Here is a 25,644-nt window from a genome sequence, read left to right as displayed (position 1 = left end):
AAAAGCCATTGATACACCCTGATTTCAGGGTCAAATAGCTGAGATTTTTCTCTTTATTATGACTGACCTCAATAGTGTGCAAATTCATAGAGATACTGTTCAGGATTCACTTTCTTTTGCAAGTTTCTTCTATGACAATCAGTTTAGAAAATATATCATTGAAATGATAGTGCACTAAAGATCTATATGGGTAAGGCACGTCTTGACTATTTATTACAAATTTTCAATTAGTTCATTGAATGTATGACATTTAGATCATACTGTTCGTGAAAAAGACCCTGACTCATGCCTATGCGTCCTGCATTACTCGACCTTCAGGTATCTGTGACATGTGTATTTCTGCATACCGGAGGAAGTGTGAATACGGGCCCTTAGACACATTTATCTGCACTGTTATATCAATAACCCGGCATATACAGTATATTGCCTTTTAGAAAATAGACTTTTTTGGGACTATACTGGTGGCCGCTGAGTATTATGGGCATGAACGCTTTGCGTGCCATATTTTCTTGTCAGATGCAAACAATGCCTATTGTCCCAACCAAAAGTAGACTTTTTTCTTTCTTCTATTTTTCCATTGAATTAATTTGGCTCATTTAAAGGGAATCTGTCAGAAGGTTTTAGCTATCAGATCTGATGTAGGAGCAGAGCTCCTGATTCCAGTGATGTATCACTTACTTGACTGTTTGCTGCAGTGTTGATAAAATCAGTTTTATATTTGCTGCAGATCTATTAAGTTCTCTGAATGCTGAGCCCTGTATAACCCCACCCTCATCACTTCCCATACTCTCTGTGTATAGGAAAAATGCTGCCAATCAGTGTTGGGGGTGGGGTTATACAGAGCTCCTGAATAAGGAGGACTACATGGCAGCAGGTTTACTAGTCCTCTAGTGATAATCTCCTACTGATAAATCATTGATTTTATCAAAACTACAGCAAGCAGCCCAGTAAGTGACACATCACTAGAATCAGGGTTTCTGTCTTTACATTTTCCTGCTGTCAGATTAGGTGTCAAAAAACTGGTGATAGATTCCCTTTAAGCCATATGCATCAGTTTTTTTACTCATTTGTTAGCTGTCCTACAACAGTGTGATCAAAGCCTAATCAAGGGATAACAAAATCTCCTAAATGTAATCTTATAACCATGACTTACTAGCAAGCATTTCTTATTTTGCACCATCTGCTTCAGAATGGAAAATCTTAATCTTATTACTGTTATTAAATTATTGTGAATTAGAAATGAAGTATCATTCGAGTACTTGTAATAGTTTGAACATGCAGTTTATATTTAGTAATGATGCAATATATCTCCCCACTTCATATTATACATTAAATTATCTTACACATTCTTCTTAACTTGGTCACTAATACTCAGGAATTCCTTTAGAAAAATATTTGTGAATGCAACAGGAAGGATTGATAAAGCAAAGGAAGTTGGAGGAATGACTCTTGAGAGTGAAACATTTGTCTCTTTAGTCGGAGAACAGACAGAGAAGGGAACTCTAAAATCAGATGTAACCTTGAGTTTGGTTAAAATCTCCATGCAACTGCAAATGTGACACGACATAGCCCACTTTAGGGAGGAATCCACTCCGTTAGTGCTTTGCATGCAATTTGTTTATGTTTTGCCTCATTTGCACAATTTTTATTACTATTGGAACTGTTTTCATATAGAACTGCAATAGAACCATGTTAGAAACAATGGAAAATTGTACATTTTCCTTATTGCTTTACATATAAAAGTTTCATGGTTTATCTAAAAAATTGACTATTGATTATATTAAAATACTGGATTTTTGTGTACTTAATATGTATACAATTTTGTCATATACTTTTTCTGCCTCAATCCATTGCTTGCTCAGCACCTCTGCTTGTATGGGAACCTCCTATTAAAGATTTAACCTTCATTCCTGAAGATCACACAGTAATGATCACAGAGATGCATGACTCATAAATGGACTCGGCACACTCCTCAGATCTCCTGTTCTTTTGAGCTGTGCACATGGGTGATCATCACATGATGAGAACAGATTGACGGTCAACAAGCAGAAATGTCAGAAATAGAGAGGAATTGATAAACAGAGTAAGCAGTATTAAATAACTGCATAAGGGATGTTAAAGGGGTGGTCTGAAGCAGAAATACATTTTCATCCTAAGTGCCTATCTTTTTAGTGCCATAATCTAATCTATTTTCTAATATACTCAATTTAAAATTCCCTACCATTCCCTCACTACACTAACTGCTTTATTTTTTTTACTACTTTCTCATTAATGAAGTTTTGTTTGGGAATCCCAGTGCATGCTGGGATACTCAAACGAGTCATCATCAGAGGTTAGGTCACTGCCGCAGCCTCTGCCCCCTCCCTGAAACAAAGTGATATCAATGACACCCGTTTCAACGGCTGGACTAGTCCTTTCTCTACTGAGCCTGCGCCGATTGTCAATTCCGATGGATGCTCAGTGACAGTGCGCTCTCTCGCCGGCTCTGATCAAAAGTAACCAACCAGCAGGAGAGCTCACTGTCAGTGTGCGTTGTTAGAATACCTGTAGAGACCAGCGTTACTTACCAGTGTCACTTGCGGGTGCGGCGCTGGTCTTCACACTGGGTATTCTTCATACAGCATTCACTGACAGTGTGCTCTCTTGCCAGTTGGTTACTTCTTCTGATCAGAGCCAGTGACAGAGCACACTGTCACTTTGCACATTTCACAGTGACAAGAATCTACTGAGCATCCATCAAAATTGATAACCAACACATGCTCAGTATAGCAGGGACTAGCCCAGCCCCTCAAATGGGTGTCACTGATGATGCTTCATTTCAGGGAGGGGGCAGAGGCTGTGACAGTGATTGCAGCCTCTGCCCTCTGATGCACTGGGGTTCTCAAATGAAGCATCATCAAAAAAGGAAGTAGTAAAAAAATAAAATAAAGCAGTTAGATAGTGTAGTGAGGGAATTTTAGGACATTTTTAATTAAAGTATATTACAAAATAGATTAGATTATGGCATTAAATAGATAGGGATTTAGGAGGAAAATTAATTTGTGTTTTGGACCTTTAATTGTTGTACTTTCATGTACTAAACAATACTAAATAAGTATTTATGTACATTCAGAAACACTTCAGGGGTGTTCCAGGAACAGAGAAAAAAGAAATAACATATGGAAATGTCATTATAAATACATTTCTAATTATATTTAATTAGCAAATCACAATAGCTTTGTCTATGGAGGTGATCAATGTACAAATGGCCGCTGACAAGTTACACTGAGAGAAACCTGTCCTAGAATGTTAAGCCAGATGCCGGTGAGCATGTGCCTTTACTGCGATCTCGAGATAAGCTGTACAATGTTTAGTCATTCAGAAAGACAGTACGCTCAGAAATTCGATCGGCCTCTTCGTACCTCAGCACCCCTGGTATCTCCAGTGGTATAAGGGAAGCACATCATGCTATATATGAAGGAAGAGGTGAGGAGCTTCTACTGCACATGCTCAGAGGCTCCTGGACTAAGATTCTAGGACAGGCTTCTGTCAGTGTAACAGGATGGCGGGCATTTTAATTCTATAGCGATTAACTCCCTAGACAAACGAGTGTGATTTTCTAATTAAATATATTTAGGAGTTTATAACAATATTTTTTTTAAGTTTTTATTTGTTCCTATTCCCTGAGAACCCATTTAAGATGGCCATACACATTAATTGGCTGTTGGTCCAATCATCGCCCCTGACTCTGATATATGCAAAAAGATTCGGCTCAACCAATCTTTCATGTGTCATTGTGAAAGAGCCACATCTAGACTCCGAACAATAGGATCAGCCGTTCAACAGTCTGACTTCTATCCAACCTGTTAGTTCCCCAATATAGGTTGGATAGATGTCAGACTGTTGAATTTCAACAGCTGATCCTATTGTTTGAGGTCTAGATGTGGCTCTTTCACAGCGACACATGAAAGCTTGGTTGAGCCAAATCTTTTTGCATATTCTATCAGCTGCATAAGATTCAAGAAGAATGAGAAAGCAAATACCATAGTGAAATATGTATATTGATTGTTATTTTAATTCAAAATTGTTGTCCCCAGCTGCTATTGGGGTCTTTTGTGGAGAGGGGGCCCAACCCTAGTTAGTTCTATTCCATTTACAGTGAAACTGCATTATTACCCATCAAGGGATTAATCCTTAGAGATTAGAATTGAGATAAGCCATAGGGTTAATTTTATATATGAGAAGAAGTTTTAGACCCCGAGTCATCACACAGTTGTTGTCAGAAATTTGGCATAAAATTGGAAGTTGTGCACATATTTTGCCACTTTTGGAATATTTGCTCCAGTCCAAGTCAGCTTCAAAAACTTTTGAAAAAGTATCAGAGCTTTTCCCAGTAGGGGCATGGCCGAACACAATCTAAAAATTTGTCATAATTTATGTCCTGTCTGGCTTACATGTTTTGTGGTGGCACACACCACCTGAAAGATGCACCAAATTCATCAGGAGTATGCAATTTCACACACGTTAGTCCAAATTCCCTTTCATAGAGGTGCACAAAACACAGGCATTGATGCATCAGGGCCTTTGTGCTTGCAATGTTTTAAACTTATAAATGATAATAGTTTTTTGTGTTTTTTTCAGCCCACATTTGAACCCATACCAGTATCCCCTCTTGCAGCAAATGGGATTCCGATCCCGATGAAAAAAACATTAAGGAAACCTGTCACTCGTAAGTTTGCTTGTATAGTATTAGATTGCTGTATAGTATTAGATTGCACTCCTTTGATGCTTCTTCGCATGCTCCATCAGATTGGTGTATATGTAGTTACTCATCACAATCAGTTTTATCATCAAAGAGTGATAATTCTGTATAATTTTCAAAATGTCTCTTTGTGTTTCAGCTAACAGCTGCACTTTAGAAAAAATTAACCCTGCGGTAGCAGAAGAACTGTCTTTTGAAGTGTCCTTTTCAGAAGCCATTGTTACAGATGATAAAGAGAAACAGCTAAACCAAAGAATCAAAAAGGACGATTGTATCTTACCTGTAAGTGCCCATAGAATAGTTATGATCTGCTAGATTTCTTTGAAAGCAGATGTGATGCCGATATTGGATAGTGTATTTCTAACCCACTAATAAAATATTTGTATAGGAAACATGTGATGTCACTGCTTGAATGAATATGAAGTAAGTATATATGTATCATTGGGTTCAGGAGACAATGTACAAACATTTTTTCTATTGCCCATGTAAGACAATGGGCAATATTGAAATATTCGGGGGAGTAGGAAGGGACACAGCACATAGGTGTAGTAACAGATATGCATACCTCCCAACTTTTAAAAACAGGTAGAGGAACATATATTGTGTCACTTATACTGTAATTTTTCCCTTATTGAAACCCTTATTGTTCTCATCCACTACAGTACCCCTTTCTTGGTCATCATAGAGTCTAATGCCCCCCATACACAGTATGATATCCCCACTGTGAATGCTCACTAAGTACACCCACATAAACAAAATGATGACCCCATAGTGCACCCCCAAAAATATAATGCCCGCTTAGTGCCACTAACATTGTATGATGCTGCCATGATGCCCCCAATACAGTTTGATATCCACACAATACCCCCACATACATTATGAGGTCCCCATAATGACCCCTCCACACAGTAGGATGCCCCGACAGAATCCCATTCAGTATGATGAACCCCACAGGTCTAAACACAGTACGATGGCCCCCGAGAGCCTCCCACACAGTATGATGGTCCACTCAGCACAACACACAGTATAAAGACCCCCACATGCCCATGCAATGTATGATGGCCCCCTCAGCTCACTTCCCACATAGTATGTTGCCACGACAGTTTCCAGTTGGTAATACGTGCCCCATGGTCCCCAATGATAATCCGCATGTGCTGTGCACATGCTGCGGAAATTTCCGCTGCAGATTATCATTGTGGAAAAATCCGCAGCATGTCCATTATTTTTGCTGATACGCGGCGTAATCACCGCCATTGACTTGCATTGAATCGCTTAATATCCGCATGACTACATGTACACATGCGGATATTAAGCGATTCAATGTGCGGATGGTACCCGGGTCCGAAGAAGAGGAGACTCTCCTCCAGACCCGGGTACCATAGTACCTGTTAAAAAAAGAATTAAAATTAAAAAAAACATTATACTTACCTTCCGATGGCCCCCGGTCTCCTCAGCGATGCGTCCTGGCTCCCCGCCGGTTCGCGATGGTGTAAAAGGACCTTCCATGACATAATTTAGTCATGTGACAGGTCACATGACCGCTGACGTAGCTTTTCAACAAAAAGTTCTTAACGTGCACCTGTCAGCAGTATTGTGCTCAATAAACTAAATACACTGTCAGGTGGGTGACATTACACTGATTAATATGATACCTTGGTTGATGAAATCCGTCCTGTGGTTCTTGTGTAATCTTTACTTTCAGTTTGGAGATAATGAGATGCTCGTGCTCCGGGGTGGCCTTTGGAGGGTACTCTATCTAGTGCTCTGCTTACATATTCATCTGTTTGCTCTTATGACAGCTCACTGTGCCTTCACTGACCTTCCTCCTATTTTACCTAGCCCCCCACTACTAGATGGATTATGTAACAAACAGTGGGGAAAAAAAGTATTAAGTCAGCCACCAATTGTGCAAGTTCCCCCACCAAGCTGCTGGCCTATTGCAGATTCAGTCTTCCCAGCCTGGTGCAGTGCTACAATTTTGTTTCTGGTGTCCTTCGACAGCTCTTTGGTCTTCACCACAGTGGAGTTTGAAGTGTGACTGTTTGAGGTTGCGGACAGGTGTCTTTTAAACTGAGAACAAGTTCAACCAGGTGCCAGTACTACAGGTAATGAGTGGAGGACAGAGGAGCCTCTTAAAGAAGAAGTTACAGGTCTGTGAGAGCCAGAAATCTTGCTTGTTTGTAATTGACCAAATACTTACTTTCCACAAAAATTTGAAAAAAAATTCTTTCCAAATCAGACAATGTGATTTTCAGGATTTGTTTTCTCATTTTGTTTCTCATAGTTGAGGTCTATATATGATGTCAATTACAGGCCTCTCTCATCTTTTTAAGTGGGAGAACTTGCACAATTGGTGGCTGACTAAATACTTTTTTTCCCACTGTAGGAGGCAGGTCATTGAAGGCAAAGTGAGCTGTCATAAGAGCAGGAACATTTACAATTAATATTGTATGTGTGCTCCTCATGCTGGCTGGCCGTGGTCCTTTCTGTTTCACTGCCCCGGCCCACACCCTGTACTGTGCGTCTAAGCTGGAAGTAACGGCCTGCTTCACTCGCATTTCTTTGTCACCATGGGAGACGTCTGGCCCCGGATGATGTTCAGACTTCGATCTTCGGTGCTTGACCTGCGGTGTCCGGACATCGGGTCTTGACTGGCGCAGTCTGGGCTTCAGGTCTTGACCGACAATGCGCCACTGGTCTTGGTCCCAAGCCACTCCCCGGTCGCTCTGCCTCTGCGTTCCACCGTTCATCAACTGTTTTGACTTGCCTCTTTTATATTTGGTAACTGTGCCACAGCTATCACCTGATCCGGTGCTCGTTTCAACTTCATCCACTCAGAAATGCTTCCTCCAACTTCCGGTTCCATCTTGCTCAGCAGATGTCGACATTTGTTTGGAAGTGTTGCAGAACTCTGATGTTCGGCACCTTCGACTCCAAACCCCCTTAGATATACATGAAATTTTAAAACTTCTGCTTCAATTTACTAGGTTCAATTTTAGGTTGGAATTTAGCCATTCAGAAAATTCCTGTCATTATGTTTCAGAAATTCATTGTTTGGAAAAGCAGATTTGGGCTTACAGAAGTTGAAGATTTATCACTTGAAGACATGAAAAAAATCCGTTATCTGTCACTAATTGAATTAACAGCATTTTATGATGCTTTGGGAATCGAATTAAAGAGGAATAGAGTTCTACGCGTTAAAGGAAGAGGTAAAATATGATATTATCAGCTTGTTGTATTAAATATAATGTTTCAGTGTATTAATTATTATTTTTTTATTTCATAGAAAATGGCCTTTTTGGAGTTCCTTTGACAACGTTGTTGGAAATTGATCAAAAGAAAGTGCCTGGCACAAAAGTCCCCTTGATTTTTCAAAAAGTAAGGATACAGCAAATACAATGTAATGTAGAATGTTATATAGCCACCAATGGAAAGAGAATATTTTGTTTCTCATAGTGAAAAATTACACTTTGCATTGTTTGTCAGTATAACTTAATTGCCTTCTCTTTAATGAGTATGGTTTTTACAGCAATAACGTAATAGTGTGCTTAAAGGGAATCTATCACCAGGTTTTTGCCATCTAATCTGAGAGCCGCATAATGTAGAGACAGAGACCCTGATTCCAGCCATGCATTAATTACTTGGCTACTTGCTGTAGTTTTGATAAAATCACTTTTCTCAGCAGCAGATTATCATTACATGACTATTAAACCTGCTACCAGGTAGTTCTCCATATTCATGAGCTCTGTGTAACCCCGCCCCTAACATTCATTAGCAGCTTTCTGTGTACACTGTACATGGGCAGAAAGCTGCCAGTCAGTGGTGCTGGGGGGGGAGGGTATACAGAACTCAACAATCAGAGAACTGGTTGATCTGCAGCAGAGAAAACAATGATTTTATCACAGCAAGCTTTTTTAAGACAATGCCTCATGAGCCCATATGTATTTTCTCCACCCACACAGCCTGACGGACAGCTGCAACTTGTACTGAGCATTGTGAGATCTCAACAGCAGAAGGGACACCAAAGAGCTGTCAATAAATTCAGAGATTAAGTTAAGCTTTTATATAGGATAACATAGCTAGTCTGACATGTATATTCAAAGTAAATACATCAGCCTCATCAAAGTCTGAGAAATCTATTTAGTAATATATACAGTTTGTATTGTGAAATCTAGTGACGAGAGAGAGACTTTGCATTATAGTTCGGTCGGGTACCAGAACCCGAACTACTTCCGGTCCGCTCATCCCTACTAGTGAGATCTACCTTAACTCTAATATTTGTTTTGTCTGATGCATGCATTTTATTCATTAGTTATTGCAGCAACTTGAGGAAACAGGTTTAGAGACTGAAGGAATACTACGAGTCCCAGGCTCGGCCTCTCGGGTTAAGGTAATTAGTCCATTTTATATGATTAATGATCTAAAGTGTAAAATATTTATATTATTTTACAATATTATTGTATATTGGAAAAGTCATGTTGTCTTCTCTAGTGCGTATATAAAAGATCAATTTCTTTATATTTTATAAAGCATTAATAAGTGAACAGAAAAAAATACAGCAGCCTTTATGCCACAAATTTATTGTATTTTTCGGACTATAAAACGCACCTTACCATGAGACGCTTGCCAGGTTTAGACACGAGAAAATAGGAAAACCTTTTTTCCTATTATTAAAACTTCCCTGGTGGGGTAAAGTGGAGGGGCCATTATCACTGATTTTAATGTACTGAGGTAGATTAGGGAGGCAATAAATCTATTGTTAATGTCTCTCTGCAGTGTTATACACACAAACAGCTCTGCTACATGCACATATGCACACAAGCAGCTCTGCTACATGCACATATGCACACACACATAGCTCTGCTATATGCACACAAACAGCTCTGCTACATGCAGATAATGACACACAAACAGCTCTGCTATATGCACGTATACACACACAAACACATCTGCTACATGCACATACAGACATACACATACACACACTATACATTACCACATCCTGCAGTTCCTGATCGGGATCTGTACAGAGGTTGCAGCAGAATTCCACTTAAGTTAAGCACCTTTCAGGTCATGTGATCAGTCATATGGCCTGAAAGGACCTACAATTACTGTTGCAGAAGGTCCTGCCGCTGCTCAGCTCCTGCAGCCTCCTTTCCCGTAGGTAAGCTTCCTCTCCTGCTCTGCACCGATCACATAAAAAAGTGCAGAGTAGGAGCGGAGACCGCAGCTCTCTCTGTGATCGGGGAGGACGGGGTGTCTGCATTCTCCTTCATCACAGGAAGCTACCTCCGGAGTATAAGACGCACACACTTTTTAACAAGAGTTTTTCTTGTTAAAAAATGCGTCTTATAGTCCGAAAAATACAGTAGGTAATTCACCTCCTGCAAATTCAGTGAAATAGCACCTAGCTAAAGTTGGGGGCTGGCAAAAAGGTTAAAACAAAAAAAACGTACTCGCCTCACTGCTCACTTCTCCAGCCATTTCTGCTACTTTCTGTCCTCCATATAGTTCTGAGTGTCTTTTCCTACTGTTCCTGAGCTGAAACCCTGGACCTCTTCAGACCAGGCTTCGACCTTATGACACACACTCTAAGCTGGGACTTCCGGCCAAAACTAGGCCCCGGATGTTCCTACACATGCGCAGGGGCGTCCCGAGCCTAATCACGCCCAGTAATCTCAGCCTAGCATGAAGATTCAGCACATGGCGGAGATAGGAAGAGGCACTGAGATCCATATGGGGGACAATAAGCAACAAAGTTTAGTGGTGAGTAGAGATGAGCGTTGTTCTACTCGAACTGTTCGCCAATCTCAAATTCGAGCTGTTTTGGGCGGTGTTCGAGCCGTTCGGCGAACACGAACAATTTAAGAAAAATTCGGCTGTTCGAGGTTATGTTCGATAACTGTTCGTGCACCAAAATCATAACTGGATTTTTTCTCAGTAATGATGAAAATTAATGTTAATACGCAGTTTGAGTGTACAGCGGGGTGGGGGGAGGGGCAGGGGATGGATCTCTGCAGGAACAATGAAGATCTCGATTTTTTTTTCTCTTTCCCGCATTTGCAGTGGGGAGGTGCAATCTGTCAGCCTATCAGCAGCGCACACACGGAGCGAAGTGCTTTTTTTCACACAAGCAAGGGCATGTGTCATTGGCAGTGTATGTCACATGTCCTTGCCCTATAAGACCAAGCCATTTTCCCCGTCGCCACCATTTTCTCACTGCTGCAGCTGCGTGTTAGACGGCACCGCTGTTGCTGTGTGCGCTATACCTTGTTAATTTCAAGCCAATTTTCGCACAAATCTACAGATAGCTTGGGAGTAGGGAATAGTTGTGATTGCAGTCCTTTTAAGGACTAGGTTACAGCATTTCCTACGACTTTTATCAGGGAGGTCTGTGCTCTTAAATAGATAGGTTGTGGGAGTAAAGACTAATTGTAATTGGAGTCCTTTTCAGGACTAGGTTACATGAGTTCCTATCAGTTTTTGCCAGGCAGGTCTGTGCCAGTGCTGTGCAAGTTTTTTTCACAGCATTTGGCTGAATCTAGCAAAGCTAATCCTTTTTGGCCTATTGCAGAGTGTGTTAGTCAGTGGAGTAGCCTATCTGTGTTGCAAGATATAACACCTGTGTATAGAATACCAATTTTTTTACTGCACCTAGTGAAGTAAAATCTTTTGGGCATAGCATCATTCTATTAGTCCATCTATACTGACCTCCAGCAGGTTGCAAACTGAATATAATTTTTTTCTGCATCTAGCTCTGAAAAAATATTTGGGCTTCTAGCAGTGTGTGGGACTTGGTCTATTAGTCCATCTATACTGACCTCCATCAGGTTGCAAATTAAAAATAATTTTTTTCTTCATTTAGCTCTGAAAAAATATTTGGGCTTCTAGCAGTGTGTGGGACTTGTTCTATTAGTCCTTCTATACTGACCTCCAGCAGGTTGCAAATTGAATATAATTTTTTTCTGCATCTAGCTCTGAAAAAATAGTTGGGCTTCTAGCGGTGTGTGGGACTTGGTCTATTAGTCCATCTATACTGACCTCCATCAGGTTGCAAATTAAAAATAATTTTTTTCTGCATCTAGCTCTGAAAAAATATTTGGGCTTCTAGCAGTGTGTGGGACTTGGTCTATTAGTCCATCTATACTGACCTCCATCAGGTTGCAAATTAAAAATAATTTTTTTCTGCATCTAGCTCTGAAAAAATATTTGGGCTTCTAGCAGTGTGTGGGACTTGGTCTATTAGTCCATCTATACTGACCTCCATCAGGTTGCAAATTAAAAATAATTTTTTTCTGCATCTAGCTCTGAAAAAATATTTGGGCTTCTAGCAGTGTGTGGGACTTGGTCTATTAGTCCATCTATACTGACCTCCATCAGGTTGCAAATTAAAAATAATTTTTTTCTTCATTTAGCTCTGAAAAAATATTTGGGCTTCTAGCAGTGTGTGGGACTTGTTCTATTAGTCCTTCTATACTGACCTCCAGCAGGTTGCAAATTGAATATAATTTTTTTCTGCATCTAGCTCTGAAAAAATAGTTGAGCTTCTAGCGGTGTGTGGGACTTGGTCTATTAGTCCATCTATACTGACCTCCATCAGGTTGCAAATTAAAAATAATTTTTTTCTGCATCTACCTCTGAAAAAATATTTGGGCTTCTAGCAGTGTGTGGGACTTGGTCTATTAGTCCATCTATACTGACCTCCATCAGGTTGCAAATTAAAAATAATTTTTTTCTGCATCTAGCTCTGAAAAAATATTTGGGCTTCTAGCAGTGTGTGGGACTTGGTCTATTAGTCCATCTATACTGACCTCCATCAGGTTGCAAATTAAAAATAATTTTTTTCTGCATCTAGCTCTGAAAAAATATTTGGGCTTCTAGCAGTGTGTGGGACTTGGTCTATTAGTCCATCTATACTGACCTCCATCAGGTTGCAAATTAAAAATAATTTTTTTCTGCATCTAGCTCTGAAAAAATATTTGGGCTTCTAGCAGTGTGTGGGACTTGGTCTATTAGTCCATCTATACTGACCTCCATCAGGTTGCAAATTAAAAATAATTTTTTTCTTCATTTAGCTCTGAAAAAATATTTGGGCTTCTAGCAGTGTGTGGGACTTGTTCTATTAGTCCTTCTATACTGACCTCCAGCAGGTTGCAAATTGAATATAATTTTTTTCTGCATCTAGCTCTGAAAAAATATTTGGGCTTCTAGCAGTGTGTGGGACTTGGTCTATTAGTCCATCTATACTGACCTCCATCAGGTTGCAAATTAAAAATTATTTTTTTCTGCATCTAGCCCAGCCAATAGTTTTGGTCTAATACCACAGTTTGGCCACTCAGCTCTGCTCGGTTACCATCCATTGTTTTTTTGTGCAAACAACTCCAGAGTTGTGAATTAGTTAACCACCAAAATGAGTGGAAAAAGGCCTGCTGCTGGTGGAAAGGGGAATAGGCGTGTTGGGAAGGGGAAAAAAGGTTGTGTCCGTGGGGTAGGTGCAGAAGAAAGACCATCTTCCAGCCAAACTAAAATGTCTACTTCTTTTAGCGGACAATGTGATAAGATCCCTTTCTTACGGCCACGCCAATCGCTACAAATTCCAGATGAGGCACAAAAACAGCAGGTGCTTCAACGGATATCAAGTGCTCCTTTAAGTGGGCTCTCCTCCACATCAACTTCAACATCACAAATACTCCAGTCCTCAAAGGTGTCACCCAAATCGCACTTGCTTCCTCACAGCTCCCAAATCTCCAGCTGCCCGTCTGAGTATGAGGTAGAACAGATGGTTGAGTCTGCAGAGCTGTTTACTCATACTATAGCCTGGGAATCAGAGGTCGACTCCAGCGCTTCTGTGAATCCAGACGAGGAAATGATCTGCACTGATGCCCAGAATCTTTATGAGTCGGATCCAGGACCAGACGCAGAAGGTTCTGACCATAATGTAGACCCTCATTCCCAAACTGTAACTCCTGTTGGTGGAGACAATGAGGAAGACGATGATAAGACTCAAATACCTGATTGGAGCGACAACTTTAGTTTTTTGTCAGGGCAGGAACAGGTTGGCTCTGAGGACGACGGGTGTGATAACGCACAGGGTGATGATGATGAGGTCGGAGATCCCACTTACTGTCAACCCACAGTCAGCCAAGAGATGAGGTCAGCAGAGGAGGTGGAGGAAGATGCTAGTGACGACGAGGTCAGGTTGCGCCTTCCTGGACAGAGACGTAGTACTGGAAGCACGTCAACAACTGCATCCTCAAACACAACTCTGCCTCTCACCACAAGTCGTGGTGGCTCTTCAGGTCGCATGGGTGCTAAGCCTTGCATAGCCTGGGCATTTTTTCAGATCGATAAAGATGACCCAACTCGTGTTATCTGTAACATTTGTCAGCAAAAGCTAAGTAGAGGCCAAAAAATACATAGTTTGAGTACTTCATGCATGAACCGGCACATGGACATGAAGCATAAGTTGCAGTGGGAAGCTCAGTGTGCTACAATGCGGCCTAGCCGGCCGGGCCAATCACCGTCTGCCATATCTTGTGCATCCGCGGCCTCTTCATCCTCTGTGACTGAGGGGACAGCAGTCACACCTGTTTTGGGGCGCAGACCTGCCACCTCTTTACCCGCAACAGCCAGCGTGATTGGCAGGTCATCATTTTCTTTGGAGGTGGTAACACCAGCTGGTGTTGAGCGCTGTCCGACATCGATAGCACCACCTTTGGATCAAGGCAACCTAACATGTCCGCCTGCATCTTCCTCACAGACCGGCAGTTTGCCGGGGACACCCTTATCAACCCCGTCTAAGCACAATAGCCAGCCCTCGGTCCCTCAGATGTGGACAAGTAAAAGACCATTTCCTCCTAGCCATGAGAAAGCTAAGAGGTTGAATTTCACCATCTGCAAGCTCTTGGCTACAGAAATGCTGCCTTTCCGCCTGGTGGACACAGAGGATTTTCGAGACCTTATGTCCGTCGCAGTGCCCCAGTACCAGATGCCCAGTCGGCACTACTTCTCAAAGAAAGGTGTGCCTGCGCTCCACCAGCATGTCGCACACAACATCACCGCTTCTTTGAGAAACTCTGTGTGTGACAGGGTGCATTTCACCACAGACACTTGGACGAGTAGGCATGGACAGGGGCGTTACATGTCGCTGACTGGGCACTGGGTAACTATGGTGACAGCAGGACAAGGGGCTGCTGTCCAAGTCTTGCCGTCCCCACGAGTTGTGCGTCAATCCTCTTTATGTCAAAGTTCCTCCACTGCTTCTGCCTCCTCAACCTCCTCTCGGTCTTCCACCTGCACCCAAAGCCTGTCTGGTCATGCCACAAGCTTTCTAACTGCGCAGAAGGGATCCTGCACACCTCCTTACTATGCTGGCAGTAGGGCTCAACGTCATCAGGCGGTTTTTACATTGAAATGTCTGGGAAATGTGAGTCACACAGCTGAGGAGTTGTGGTCAGCTCTGGAGAACCAATTTCATGAATGGTTGTCTCCACTGGACCTGAAACCAGTGAAGGCCGTGTGCGACAATGCTGCAAACCTGGGTGCGGCCCTTCGCCGGGGCAATGTCACACACGTGCCTTGTATGGCTCACGTGTTGAACCTGGTTGTCCAGCAATTTTTAGCCCACTATCCCAGACTAGATGGCCTTCTGCAGAGGGCACGGTCGCTGTGTGCTCACTTCCGCCGTTCGCATCCCGCAGCTCAGCGACTTACATCTCTACAGAAGTCGTTGGGCCTGCCACTTCACCGGCTAAAATGCGATGTGCCTACCCGGTGGAATTCAACTCTGCACATGTTGCAGCGACTGTGGCAGCACCGACAAGCCCTGGTGCAATACGTTCTGACGTATAGCCTGGGCCAACGAGATTCAGAGCTGGGGCAAATCACGCTGGAGGAGTGGTCTCAGATCAGGGACCTATGCACCCTTCTGCACAGTTTTGAAATGGCGACGAAGATGTTTAGTGCTGACGATGCCATTATCAGCATGACTATTCCGGTGATTTACATGCTGGAGCACATGTTAAACAGAATTCGGAGTCAGGTGGTGGCACAAGAGGAGGTGGAGGAAGTAGAGGAGGAGGAGTTGTATGCGGAAGGGCTAACATCTGCAAGGTCCAGACGGTCGGCAGCACCAAGGCGGCAGGCATGTGAGGGTGGGGGAGATGGTTTTACCAGGGCGCATGGTAGCAGCCAAACTAGTGAGGAAGGTGCAGGAGCCCAGGAAGAAGTGGAGGACGAACTGATGGAAGACTCATCAGATGAGGGAGACCTTGATCACATTTCTGTTGTGCGAGGTTGGGGGGAGAGGACAGAGGAAGGAAGCATGATTGTTACCTCGCCACCAACACAACAGGGACTTGGTGCTCCTGGATGCGCAACACACATGAGTGCCTTCTTGCTGCACTACCTGCAACATGACCCTCGAATTGTGAGAATTAGAAATAATCCTGACTACTGGGTTGCCACACTGTTAGATCCCCGGTACAAAAGTAAATTTGCAGAAATTATTCCTGCCATAGAAAGGGATGCACGCATGCAGGAGTATCAGCAGAGACTGTTGCAGAATCTTACATGTGCTTTTCCACAAAATACCAGTGGTGCACGTAGTGAATCTCACAGTTCCAACTTGCCAACCGTGGGACCGTCAAGTGTTCAGCACTCAAACCGTAACAGAACCACAGTATCTGCTGGTAACATCAATTTTGCGGAATCATTTCACCACTTTTTTAGCCCATCCTTTGCAAGGCCACAGGAGACAAGAAGTCTGACACATAGTCAACGCCTAGAGACGATGGTACAGGAGTATCTCCAAGTAAACATTGAAGCCACGACTGTGTCACTGGACCACTTACGCCTTGGAGATCTTGTCATGCCCCGCAGCCAGCGTTCTGTCTGAACGTGTGTTCAGCGCTGCTGGTGGTGTGCTGACAGATAAGCGCACGCGGCTCTCCACTGATAATGTAGACAGACTCACGTTCATAAAGATGAACAAATCATGGATCCGAAACGACTTTTCTACCCCTGTGTCATCCTGGGGAGAGTAAAAGCTTGATGATTGGTTAAAATCACCCTACCAACCGTTTTAAGCTTTCAAATTACTAATCATGTTTATCTGTATCTTGACTGGAAAATAATTTGGGCTTTGTAGCAGTGTGCAGCACTGATCCTATTAGGCCATCTATACTAAAGCTTCACCAGATTTAAAATTAAAAATAATTTTTAGCTGCATCTAGCCCGGAAAATAATTTTGGGGCTCCGAGATGCGCAAGGCACATAAGTGCCTTCTTGCTGCACTACCTGCAGCATGACCCTCATATTGTCAGAATTCGAAGTAATCATGACTACTGGGTTGCCACACTCTTAGATCCCCCAAACTTTTCGATCAACCTTTTCATTTTAATAAAGACCAAAAAAATGGTCATTTTTGAAATTATAAGCATTAGCAGGTTGTTAGAAACTGAAATCAAACAGTTTTCAACTCAAAACTTTATTCTAGGTGATGTTACATTTTCACATAGGACCCCTTGTTCGAAAGGAGCTTCTGAACTCTCTCGTCCATTGAATTTGTCAGGTTTTGGATGGTTTCTGCTTCAATTGTTTTGCATGAGGACAGAATACCCTCCCAGAGCTGTTGCTTAGATGTGAACTGCCTCCCGCCATCATAGACACTCCTTTTAATGATGCTCCAAAGGTTCTGAATGGGGTAGAGGTCAGGGGAGCATGGGGGTCACACCATAAGTTTGTCCCCTTTTATGCCCATATCAGCCAGAGATGCAGATGTTTTATGTGCAGCATGAGATGGTGCATTATCATGCAGAAAAATGATCTTGCTGTGAAATACACGGTTCTTCTTCTTGAACCATGGCAGGAAGTGCTGTTTGAGAAAATCCACATACATTATGGAGTTCATCTTTAGCGCCTTCAGGGATCCTAAAGGGGCCGACAATCTCTCTCCCCATGATTCCAGCCCAAAACATTACTCCACCTCCTCCTTGTTGGCGCTGTAGCCGTGTTTGCGTGGGGTGTCCATCAACCAGCCATCCTCCACTCCATCCATCTGGACCATCGAGCGCTGCACGGCACTCATCCGTGAACAAAACAGTTTTGAAATCAGTCTTCATGTAATGTTTGGCCCACTGGAGCCGTTTCTGCTTGTGTGAAGTGGATAGAGGAGGTCGACAGGATGGCGCATGCACAGCTGCAAACCTCTGAAGGACCCTGCATCTTGTTGTTCAGGGGACGTTGGAGGCACAAGCAGCTTCAAAAACTTGTCTGCTGCTATGACAAGGCTTTTTTGCCGCTGCTCTTTCAACCTGACGTAATTGCCTGTAGGAAAGAGTCCTCAATTTGCCCTTATCAGCACGCACACGTGTGTACTGTGAATCAGCTACATACTTCTTGATTGCCAAGACACTTCATCCTGATCATCGCACAATGTTGATTGTAGTCATGCCTTGACCTAAACACTCCACAATTTGTTGCTTCTCAGCAGCCGACACATCCTTTTTCTTTCCCATTTTGGCAGAAAATGTAGGCTGCTTAATAATGTGAGAGAGCCTTCTTAAGTAGTCTTGCCTTTCATTGGACACACCTGCCAAACTAATTAGCACAGGTGTCTGCAATTGCTTACAGTGATATAAAGAGCCCTGACACACATCACCATCAATGAGTTTAACTGACAAACAAACAAATTCTTCCCTTATCACTCCTAAACACTTTTTGTATAATAATTTGGAACGCAGTGTACATGTGCTTTTCCACAAAACACCAGTGGTTCACGTAGTGAATCTTACAGTTCTAACTTGCCAACCGTGGTCTGTATGGAGTTGTTCAATAAAGGGCCCAAAATTAAGATAACATAGATGGGAGAGGTCTCTATGAATAGGAATTCTTAAGTATTTGATACCCTGTGAGGGCCAGGCAAAGGGAAAGTTGGACTGGATGGAATCCTATATGGATTTGGGGAGGGAGACATCGAGGGCCTCAGACTTCGCTGCATTGATTTTAAAATTTTACCATGTAACAAAGTGATCTATTTCAGCCATAACAGCATGGATGGATATATGTGATTGAGTGATATATACTAGGACATCATCAGCAAATAGAGAGCACTTGTACTCGGTGCCTCCCACCTCAATCCACCTAATATTGGGGTTATGGCGAATTGATGAGAGCAGGTGCTCCGTCACTAGGATGTATAATAGAGGGGACAGAGGACATCACTGCCTTGTCCCATTGGTGATTGTGAAAGGTGATGAAAATGTTCTGACGCACCCCCTGGGCCTTGGAACACCCGGAGCCGGACCCTTTTTGGTGGATGCTGGTGGTTGTAGTCTTCGTGGCGGCGACCCGGTTCCGTGGCTCAGGGCGGTCAAACCAGTGGCGGAACTATTTATGTGGTTTTCATGTTTAAATGTCCGACTACGCCACCCGTGGATTGCGGTCAGAGTGAACCGCCGCTACAGGGCAGACCACTGAGGCTGGTGTTGTGGGTGCAGCAGAGCGTAGCATAACTCCCCACGGGAGGAGTATAGCCTCAGGGCAGTGTATGCGGAGGATGGGGGTGATGGTGCAGGGCAGCAGCAGTAACGACACGGAGTCAGTGATGCAGTTCAGGGCCTTTACTCACAGTTCTTATTATCCAGACCACGTCTGCAGGTAACGGCTGCCCACGTCGTACTGTGCTCACCAGGTGAGGGGCTCAGACAACTCCCAGATAACTTTGGAGCACTTCACAGGACCCCCTTTGTGTGTCCTTTGTCTGGCCTTTCTTACCAACACTTCTGTCCGGCTGCCTCGGGCCTCCTCTTGGTAAACTTGGCGCCAGTTTCCCTGACCCTATGTGGTGCCTTCCTAGCGGGTGTAGCGAGGGGCTGCGCCACATAAAATGTCAGAGCCTCCGGTTTCTAGCTGAGGGTCGTTTCCTGCCTCCACTAGTTCGGGGACCGGTCTCCCCCTTTGGCCTGACCCCTCCACGCAGGTGGATTCGGGCGTGCGGTGGCGACTCGCCCGTCCGCACCCCTGGGATCCCTTCATTCCTCGTTCCTGGAGCCTTCTCCGCTCCTCTTCCTTCCTTCTCCCTCTTCCAGGCCTGGGCCTCTGTTACTAGGCCCGCCTCCGGAGCAGAGCTCATGCAGAGCCCCTGCTCCCTGCCACTTCTGCTCAGACTTCTCTGCACTGAACTAAGATGGTGCCCACCTTTTATACTCCCTTCTCAATGCACCCAGGAACTGCTTCCTCCCTGCTCCTGCACTACAGGGTTCCCCTTCCTCAGTGTTCCCTCCCCCCACTCCAGCCAGGGACAGGGACTGTCGTGCCCATCTCAGGGGCATATTGGTCGCCCTGCCCCACGGCAATGTGGTGTAATGCATGCAGGTGTCGGGTCCTGATCCACACTCCATCCTTACCTGAGAGTGAGATATCACACCTCTGGGTGAGGTGCAATATGTCTGTAGCAACCGAGCCCTCAGGGTGCTACAGTTCCATTTATCTTCAGCCTAGGTGACGTATTGCGATACAGGGCCGTGATTTTGGCTATAAAAGGGTCCCCTAGACCCCTACCCCAAGCTTTTTAAGAGAATCATATATGGCGTGCCAGGAGACTCTATGGAATGCTTTCTCAGCATCCAACGAGAGTATCTAATTACAAATTTTTAACTGCATCTAGCCCAGGAAATACTTTGTGCCTAGTAGCAGTGTCTGCTAGTGAGCGGATTATCCCGGCTGTTAAGCAAGCTGCACCACCTGTAGTTTAGACACTTAATTTTTTCAAAGGAAATGCTTCGGGACCATGGGATACTTAGTGAAGAGCATCAGGAGGCACCCCAAGGCATAGGGGCTGGGACTGGCAGTAGGATGCCTTGCGGTGGACAGCCGAGCTCGATCCTTATAAAAGCTTTTTAACTGCAGCAGCTTTAGTGGACGCTACTGGAGCTGGAATTACCGTGGCTGCTGGCATGAGACTTGCCCTCCAATAGATCCTTGTAAATGGATTTAAAGTGTATTCATTCAAATTAGAGAGACAATTTAAATTAAAAAGCTTAGAGCTGCCTCCACCACAGGGGGGCTCGCTCGACCCACCAGCGGACAGGCACCAGTATTGGGAGAGGGGGGCTGGCCGTCAGGGTTCACCGCGGCTCTGGCACAAACCCGGCGACACGGAGGTGGCACGGGCAGGAGCGGACTGGCCGTGTCGGCTTCTCACTTTTTGGATTTTAGAAGAGCATGACATGCCTATATCTGTGTCTCCCCCTCCTTTTACTCCTCCACCTCTTTTATTTTCGCATGACTATATGTACTTGTCACTTTTCCATATGTTAGTTATGTCTTCTGAGCAGTTTGTCAGCTTTTGGACACCTTTGAAGGTGTTTTCTATGTGTTTCTATGTGTTTTTGTTTGCCTGCCATTGGTTTTAACGGTGTTCGAAGGTGTTCGACGAACAGTTCGACGAACAGTTCGGCGAACACACGGGTGTTCGACGAACTGAACTGAACTCGAACACTACGGGGGTGGCTCAACACTAGTGGTGAGGTGAGTTTTAATTGTTTTTATTTATTTATTTTTTTACATTTTACATTTATTATGTTCTAGAGCATAGTAAGGGACGTTCAATTTGGGGAGAATAGATTAGCAGCTGTATATAGCATTTCTAGGTAAAATATGCGCAATTTTTGCAAATTCAAAATATGTTAGATCCGCCCATCCCTACTACTAGTAGGAGCTGAGAAATCACAGTTGTGGCGTCAGATTCAGTTCTGGGTACCAAATTGACTTAAAAAAAAAAACAACTATTAACAATACATGATGGAGATGAAAAGTCAGATGTTGCCATTTTGCTTCATGCAATTTGTTATTACTAGTTGTTAGTTATTAATATATGAGCCATTTATGAAGACGTAGGAGTCAGAGTGTGGAAACATGAAGGAGTTGGAGTCAGAAGTTTGGTTCACAGACTCCATGGCCCTGAAAAGCAGGGTAACAGCTGCTATGAGATGTCTAAGATATGGGATTGTTGGAACACACATAGTTACAAAATTAGAAAACACTGCCCTTCTAAGCTAGCTGTGTGTGAGAATATTCATAGCAAATTCTGTGCACTAAATCCAGATACAACATTTCTAGCTGCTGTCAATCATCCATCCACAGTGGGCATAACCCTGTGCTTATTAATCACAACCGAGCTGCCACCACTGTAAAAATATTAAAGTGATTACGGTAAGTTCTGTCCCAGGCACTTTTCTTCCCGGGTCCAGTGCTGAGTCTCCGCAGTTGCCCAAGTTTCTGTTTTTCTGTCTGCAGTGCTGACATCATGTTGAAGCGCTACTGACAAACAAGAGAAACCGGGGTAGCAGCAAATACTCAACAATGGACCTGAGGAGGGTGAGTAAAGACAGAACAGTTTTTTTTTTTTTACATCAAACTGCGCATGGGGAGAGAATTTTTCTGTAAGAGGAAAACCCTATTAAGAATTCATTAGTGCAAAATTGTGAGTAGCTAGTGCTGAATCAGTAGATTTTTCATTTTTACAGAGTCTCCGTGAGGAATTGGAATTAAAATTTTATGATAACACTTTTGACTGGAAGAAAGTTCGAAATAACGATGCTGCCGGTCTTCTAAAGATGTTCATAAGGGAACTGCCTACGCCTTTGTTTACAATGGAGTATCTCCCTGCCTTCACTTCTTTAGTAGAAAGTAAGTAACTATGATGTTGTAAGGATTAATGTGATAATCCAGTTTCATCAAATAAATGTTATACTTTGTGTAGTGAAAAGTTATATAATGTATCAATTTTCAGCCGCTGTTAATAGTAACCTTCATTGGGTGCTTAAAGAGGTTGTTCACTACTATAGAGAATGCCCCCGTCAATTTAAAAGATGAAAATAAGATTTTTTTGTAAGTACCTTGTGTTGTGATTCTTGCCCGTGAGCGGTGCTATTGCTGACCGCTCACAAGGCATCACGTGACCCGGCCCAGCATCCAGCGCATGCTTTCCCAATGAATGCAGAGGAGAGGAAATGTGCACGGTGGATGCTGGGCTGTGACGTGCGGTAAAACCCAGCCCACCGCCCACCAATCAGGGGTAAACGCATCACTGGGTCACGCCAGGTTGCAGCCGGAACGTAACTTGACGTGACATCACAAATGTCAGCCGAAGTTGCAGCCGGGGGTCACGTGATGCCTGGTGAGCGGTCAGCAATAGCGCCGCTCACAGGCAACGATGACAGTGCAAGGTACTTACAAAAAATCGTATTTCCAACTTTTAAATCGAAGGGGGCATTCTCTATAGTAGTGGACAACCTCTTTAAAGTGGATACTAATCTGTCCTGATCACGTCATGGGCACACAGATGCAGGACTGATTACATTTATGGTACAGTGTATGGGTATTATAGCTGGGCTTTGCAGGTGGTCACTCACAGGTTTCTATGACCAACATATATATATTTTTTCTTTGTACTAGTTGGTATTTATTATCTGTTCACTGAGCAGCAAAAGATTTTTCTTACTCTGCTTTCTATCTAAAAGCTGGGATCCAAGGAGTAACGTTTCTCCTTGCAGAGAGTGACATGTCAAGCCTAACATGTCAAGGTGAGGAGACTTTTAAGGCACAATGCTCCTCTGGGAAATATGCAAATTGTCTCTTCAGAGAGAAAGAGGGCTAGATTTCTAGTGCCACCTATAGGAAGTAGCAATCCTAAAAGTCAATATCGACTCTGTAACGAGCCTTGTCACGTGACTTAAGATAAAAGCCAGAACCAGAATCTCAACTTGCTGACACTGTGTTTCGGGGTACTGCCCCTCGTCAGTGCAAAGAGTTGAGATTTTGGACATATAAGAAATAGGGATGAGCGGACCCGTGGAAGTTCGAGTTCTGACACCTGACCCGAGCTTTATTCCAAAGTTTGTTTGGGGTACCAAAACAGTATTTGTACTTCAATCAGAACCCAAACCTAATTGATAATAAAGGAGACCTGAACTGGAAGAAAAAAAACTCTCTCTCTCTTTCTGTTCGGGTTCACTCATCTCTAATAAGGAACAAAGTAATAAAAGCTATAAAAAGTAACACTTTTATCATCCTCATTTTAGGAAGTGTATTTTAGAATTAGTTATAATTAGTGATGAGCGAGTATGTTTTGTTAACCCTTTTGCCGAGTATGCTCAGGCGAGCACTGAGTATTTATAGCTGCTCGGTGTTATGTTTGAATCAATCCCATGTGCATGATTTGTGACTGTTTGACAGCTTTAATACATGTGAGGAATGTCTATTTCTTACACATTCCTCACATGTATTAAAGCTGTCAAACAGTTGCAAATCATGCACACGGGAGCGATTCAAACATAACACTGAGCAGCTGTAAATACTTGGTGCTCGCCCGAGCATACTCAGTGAAAGGGTTAACAAAACATACTCGCTCATCACTAGTTATAATTTAAATGGGTTGTCCACTACTATTAATAATTGTCAAATCAATTTTTATGGTGAAAAGAAGTATCTTTGTAAATACCTTGCGTTGCTATCAATGGCCGCTCACAGGCATGACGTGACCCCAAGCTGATGTCACGTCAAGTGAGGCTTGACATCAGTGACGCAGTCCCCGTGGTGGATCCTGGGCTTTGGGCGGGGTTACCCTGTGCGTCACACCCAGCATCCACCGCTCGCGTTCCCAATGAATGGGGAGAGGGAGAGCGCGCGGTGGATGCTGAGTGTGACGCCTGGGGTAACCCCGTCCACAGCCCAGCATCCACCGTAGAACGCAGCAGTGAGTCAATCCCGGCTGCAGCTGGAACTTGATGTGAAATCAGCGGATGTCAGAGCCGGCTGCAGCCGGGCGTCACGTGAACTGTATAAATTGTGATCGTTGTCACGTTTCTGTATAAATTGTAATTCACTTGGCAGGGCCTTGTGCTTGTATTATGTCACCGGAAGTACCTTAGGAGCTGAACACAATCCAGGTTCCTAAGTATGGTGTCCCTACACAACAATGTATGGTATAATTTAAATATTTTCTTCTAGGAGCTATGTTTTGGGAGACAAATACTTCTAGAATACAGCATCCAAAAGAACATGATGCCATTTTTATATTGTCTGACTTAATGGGGTGGTTCTGCACTTAAAATCTCATTTCTATATATCTATCTCTACATCCTAACCACTTTTGTAATTAGTTTTATTATAAAATATCCTACATTTCTCCCTATCTATCTAATCCCTAAATGTGTCTTTTTTTACTTCACTTACAGTGATGTTTCGTTTGAGAGGAGTCTCAAACAGGATGTCACAGGAGGCTGGGGCTGCATTCATTTCCCTGCAGCGCCTATCATCCCTCCTGGAACAGGACATCATCAGGGGGCCAGCGCTGCAGTTACTACAGTTTGAGTGAAAACAAAAAAAAAATTTACGGATTAGCCAAATAGGGAGAAGTGAAGGATATTTCATAATAAATCTAATTACAAAAGTGGTTAGGGAATAAAGATAGATATTTAGATAGGACATTTTAGGTGCTGGACCACCCCTTTAAATACCCTCAATGTCTTTGTATGATAACCGAGGTATACAAAGATCCAATAGACATCTATGGGTGCAAAAATACAGGTGTAAGCAAAACGCAATATGAAGCTGATAATGTGCATTCTTTTAAGTCAATTTTCCCTTGCAAGCATAGAGGTATAAGACTTTGTCGCCATTTGGGACAAGTTGAAGTCACGTTCTGTAGAAAGCCACCAAATTCTGTTAGATTGTCTACCACTAGACTTCATCCTAGTGAGATAAGAATTTCCACCAGCTCAGACAATAGATAATTTATAACTTTAAAGAATGCAGTCAGGGAGCTTGTTTCTGAGCTTTTTCATGTGAGTGTTTGTTTGCCGATATTGTTCCGGCGGTGGCAGCTTTGTAGGTCACTC

General features: G+C 43.3%; 1 protein-coding gene across 3 annotated transcripts in view; it reads left to right on the top strand.

Annotated features, from left to right (window-relative positions):
- The window catches only part of ARHGAP28 (Rho GTPase activating protein 28), a 203,751-nt gene that overhangs the window by 145,331 nt on the left and 32,776 nt on the right, over positions 1-25,644 (top strand). For all 3 annotated transcript variants that reach the window (XM_073679062.1, XM_073679063.1, XM_073679064.1), the window contains exons 4-9: positions 4,621-4,708; positions 4,881-5,023; positions 7,785-7,950; positions 8,028-8,119; positions 9,054-9,131; positions 22,270-22,432. In XM_073679062.1, coding sequence (XP_073535163.1) covers positions 4,621-4,708; positions 4,881-5,023; positions 7,785-7,950; positions 8,028-8,119; positions 9,054-9,131; positions 22,270-22,432 — 730 coding nt within the window. The remainder of the gene's footprint in view (positions 1-4,620; positions 4,709-4,880; positions 5,024-7,784; positions 7,951-8,027; positions 8,120-9,053; positions 9,132-22,269; positions 22,433-25,644) is intronic.

Source organism: Phyllobates terribilis, unplaced genomic scaffold (genome assembly GCF_046119375.1).
Source record: "Phyllobates terribilis strain yellow unplaced genomic scaffold, ASM4611937v1 Scaffold_4__5_contigs__length_816908805, whole genome shotgun sequence".
Classification (NCBI taxonomy): domain Eukaryota; kingdom Metazoa; phylum Chordata; class Amphibia; order Anura; family Dendrobatidae; genus Phyllobates; species Phyllobates terribilis.
This window is presented reverse-complemented; position numbering and strand designations above follow the sequence as displayed.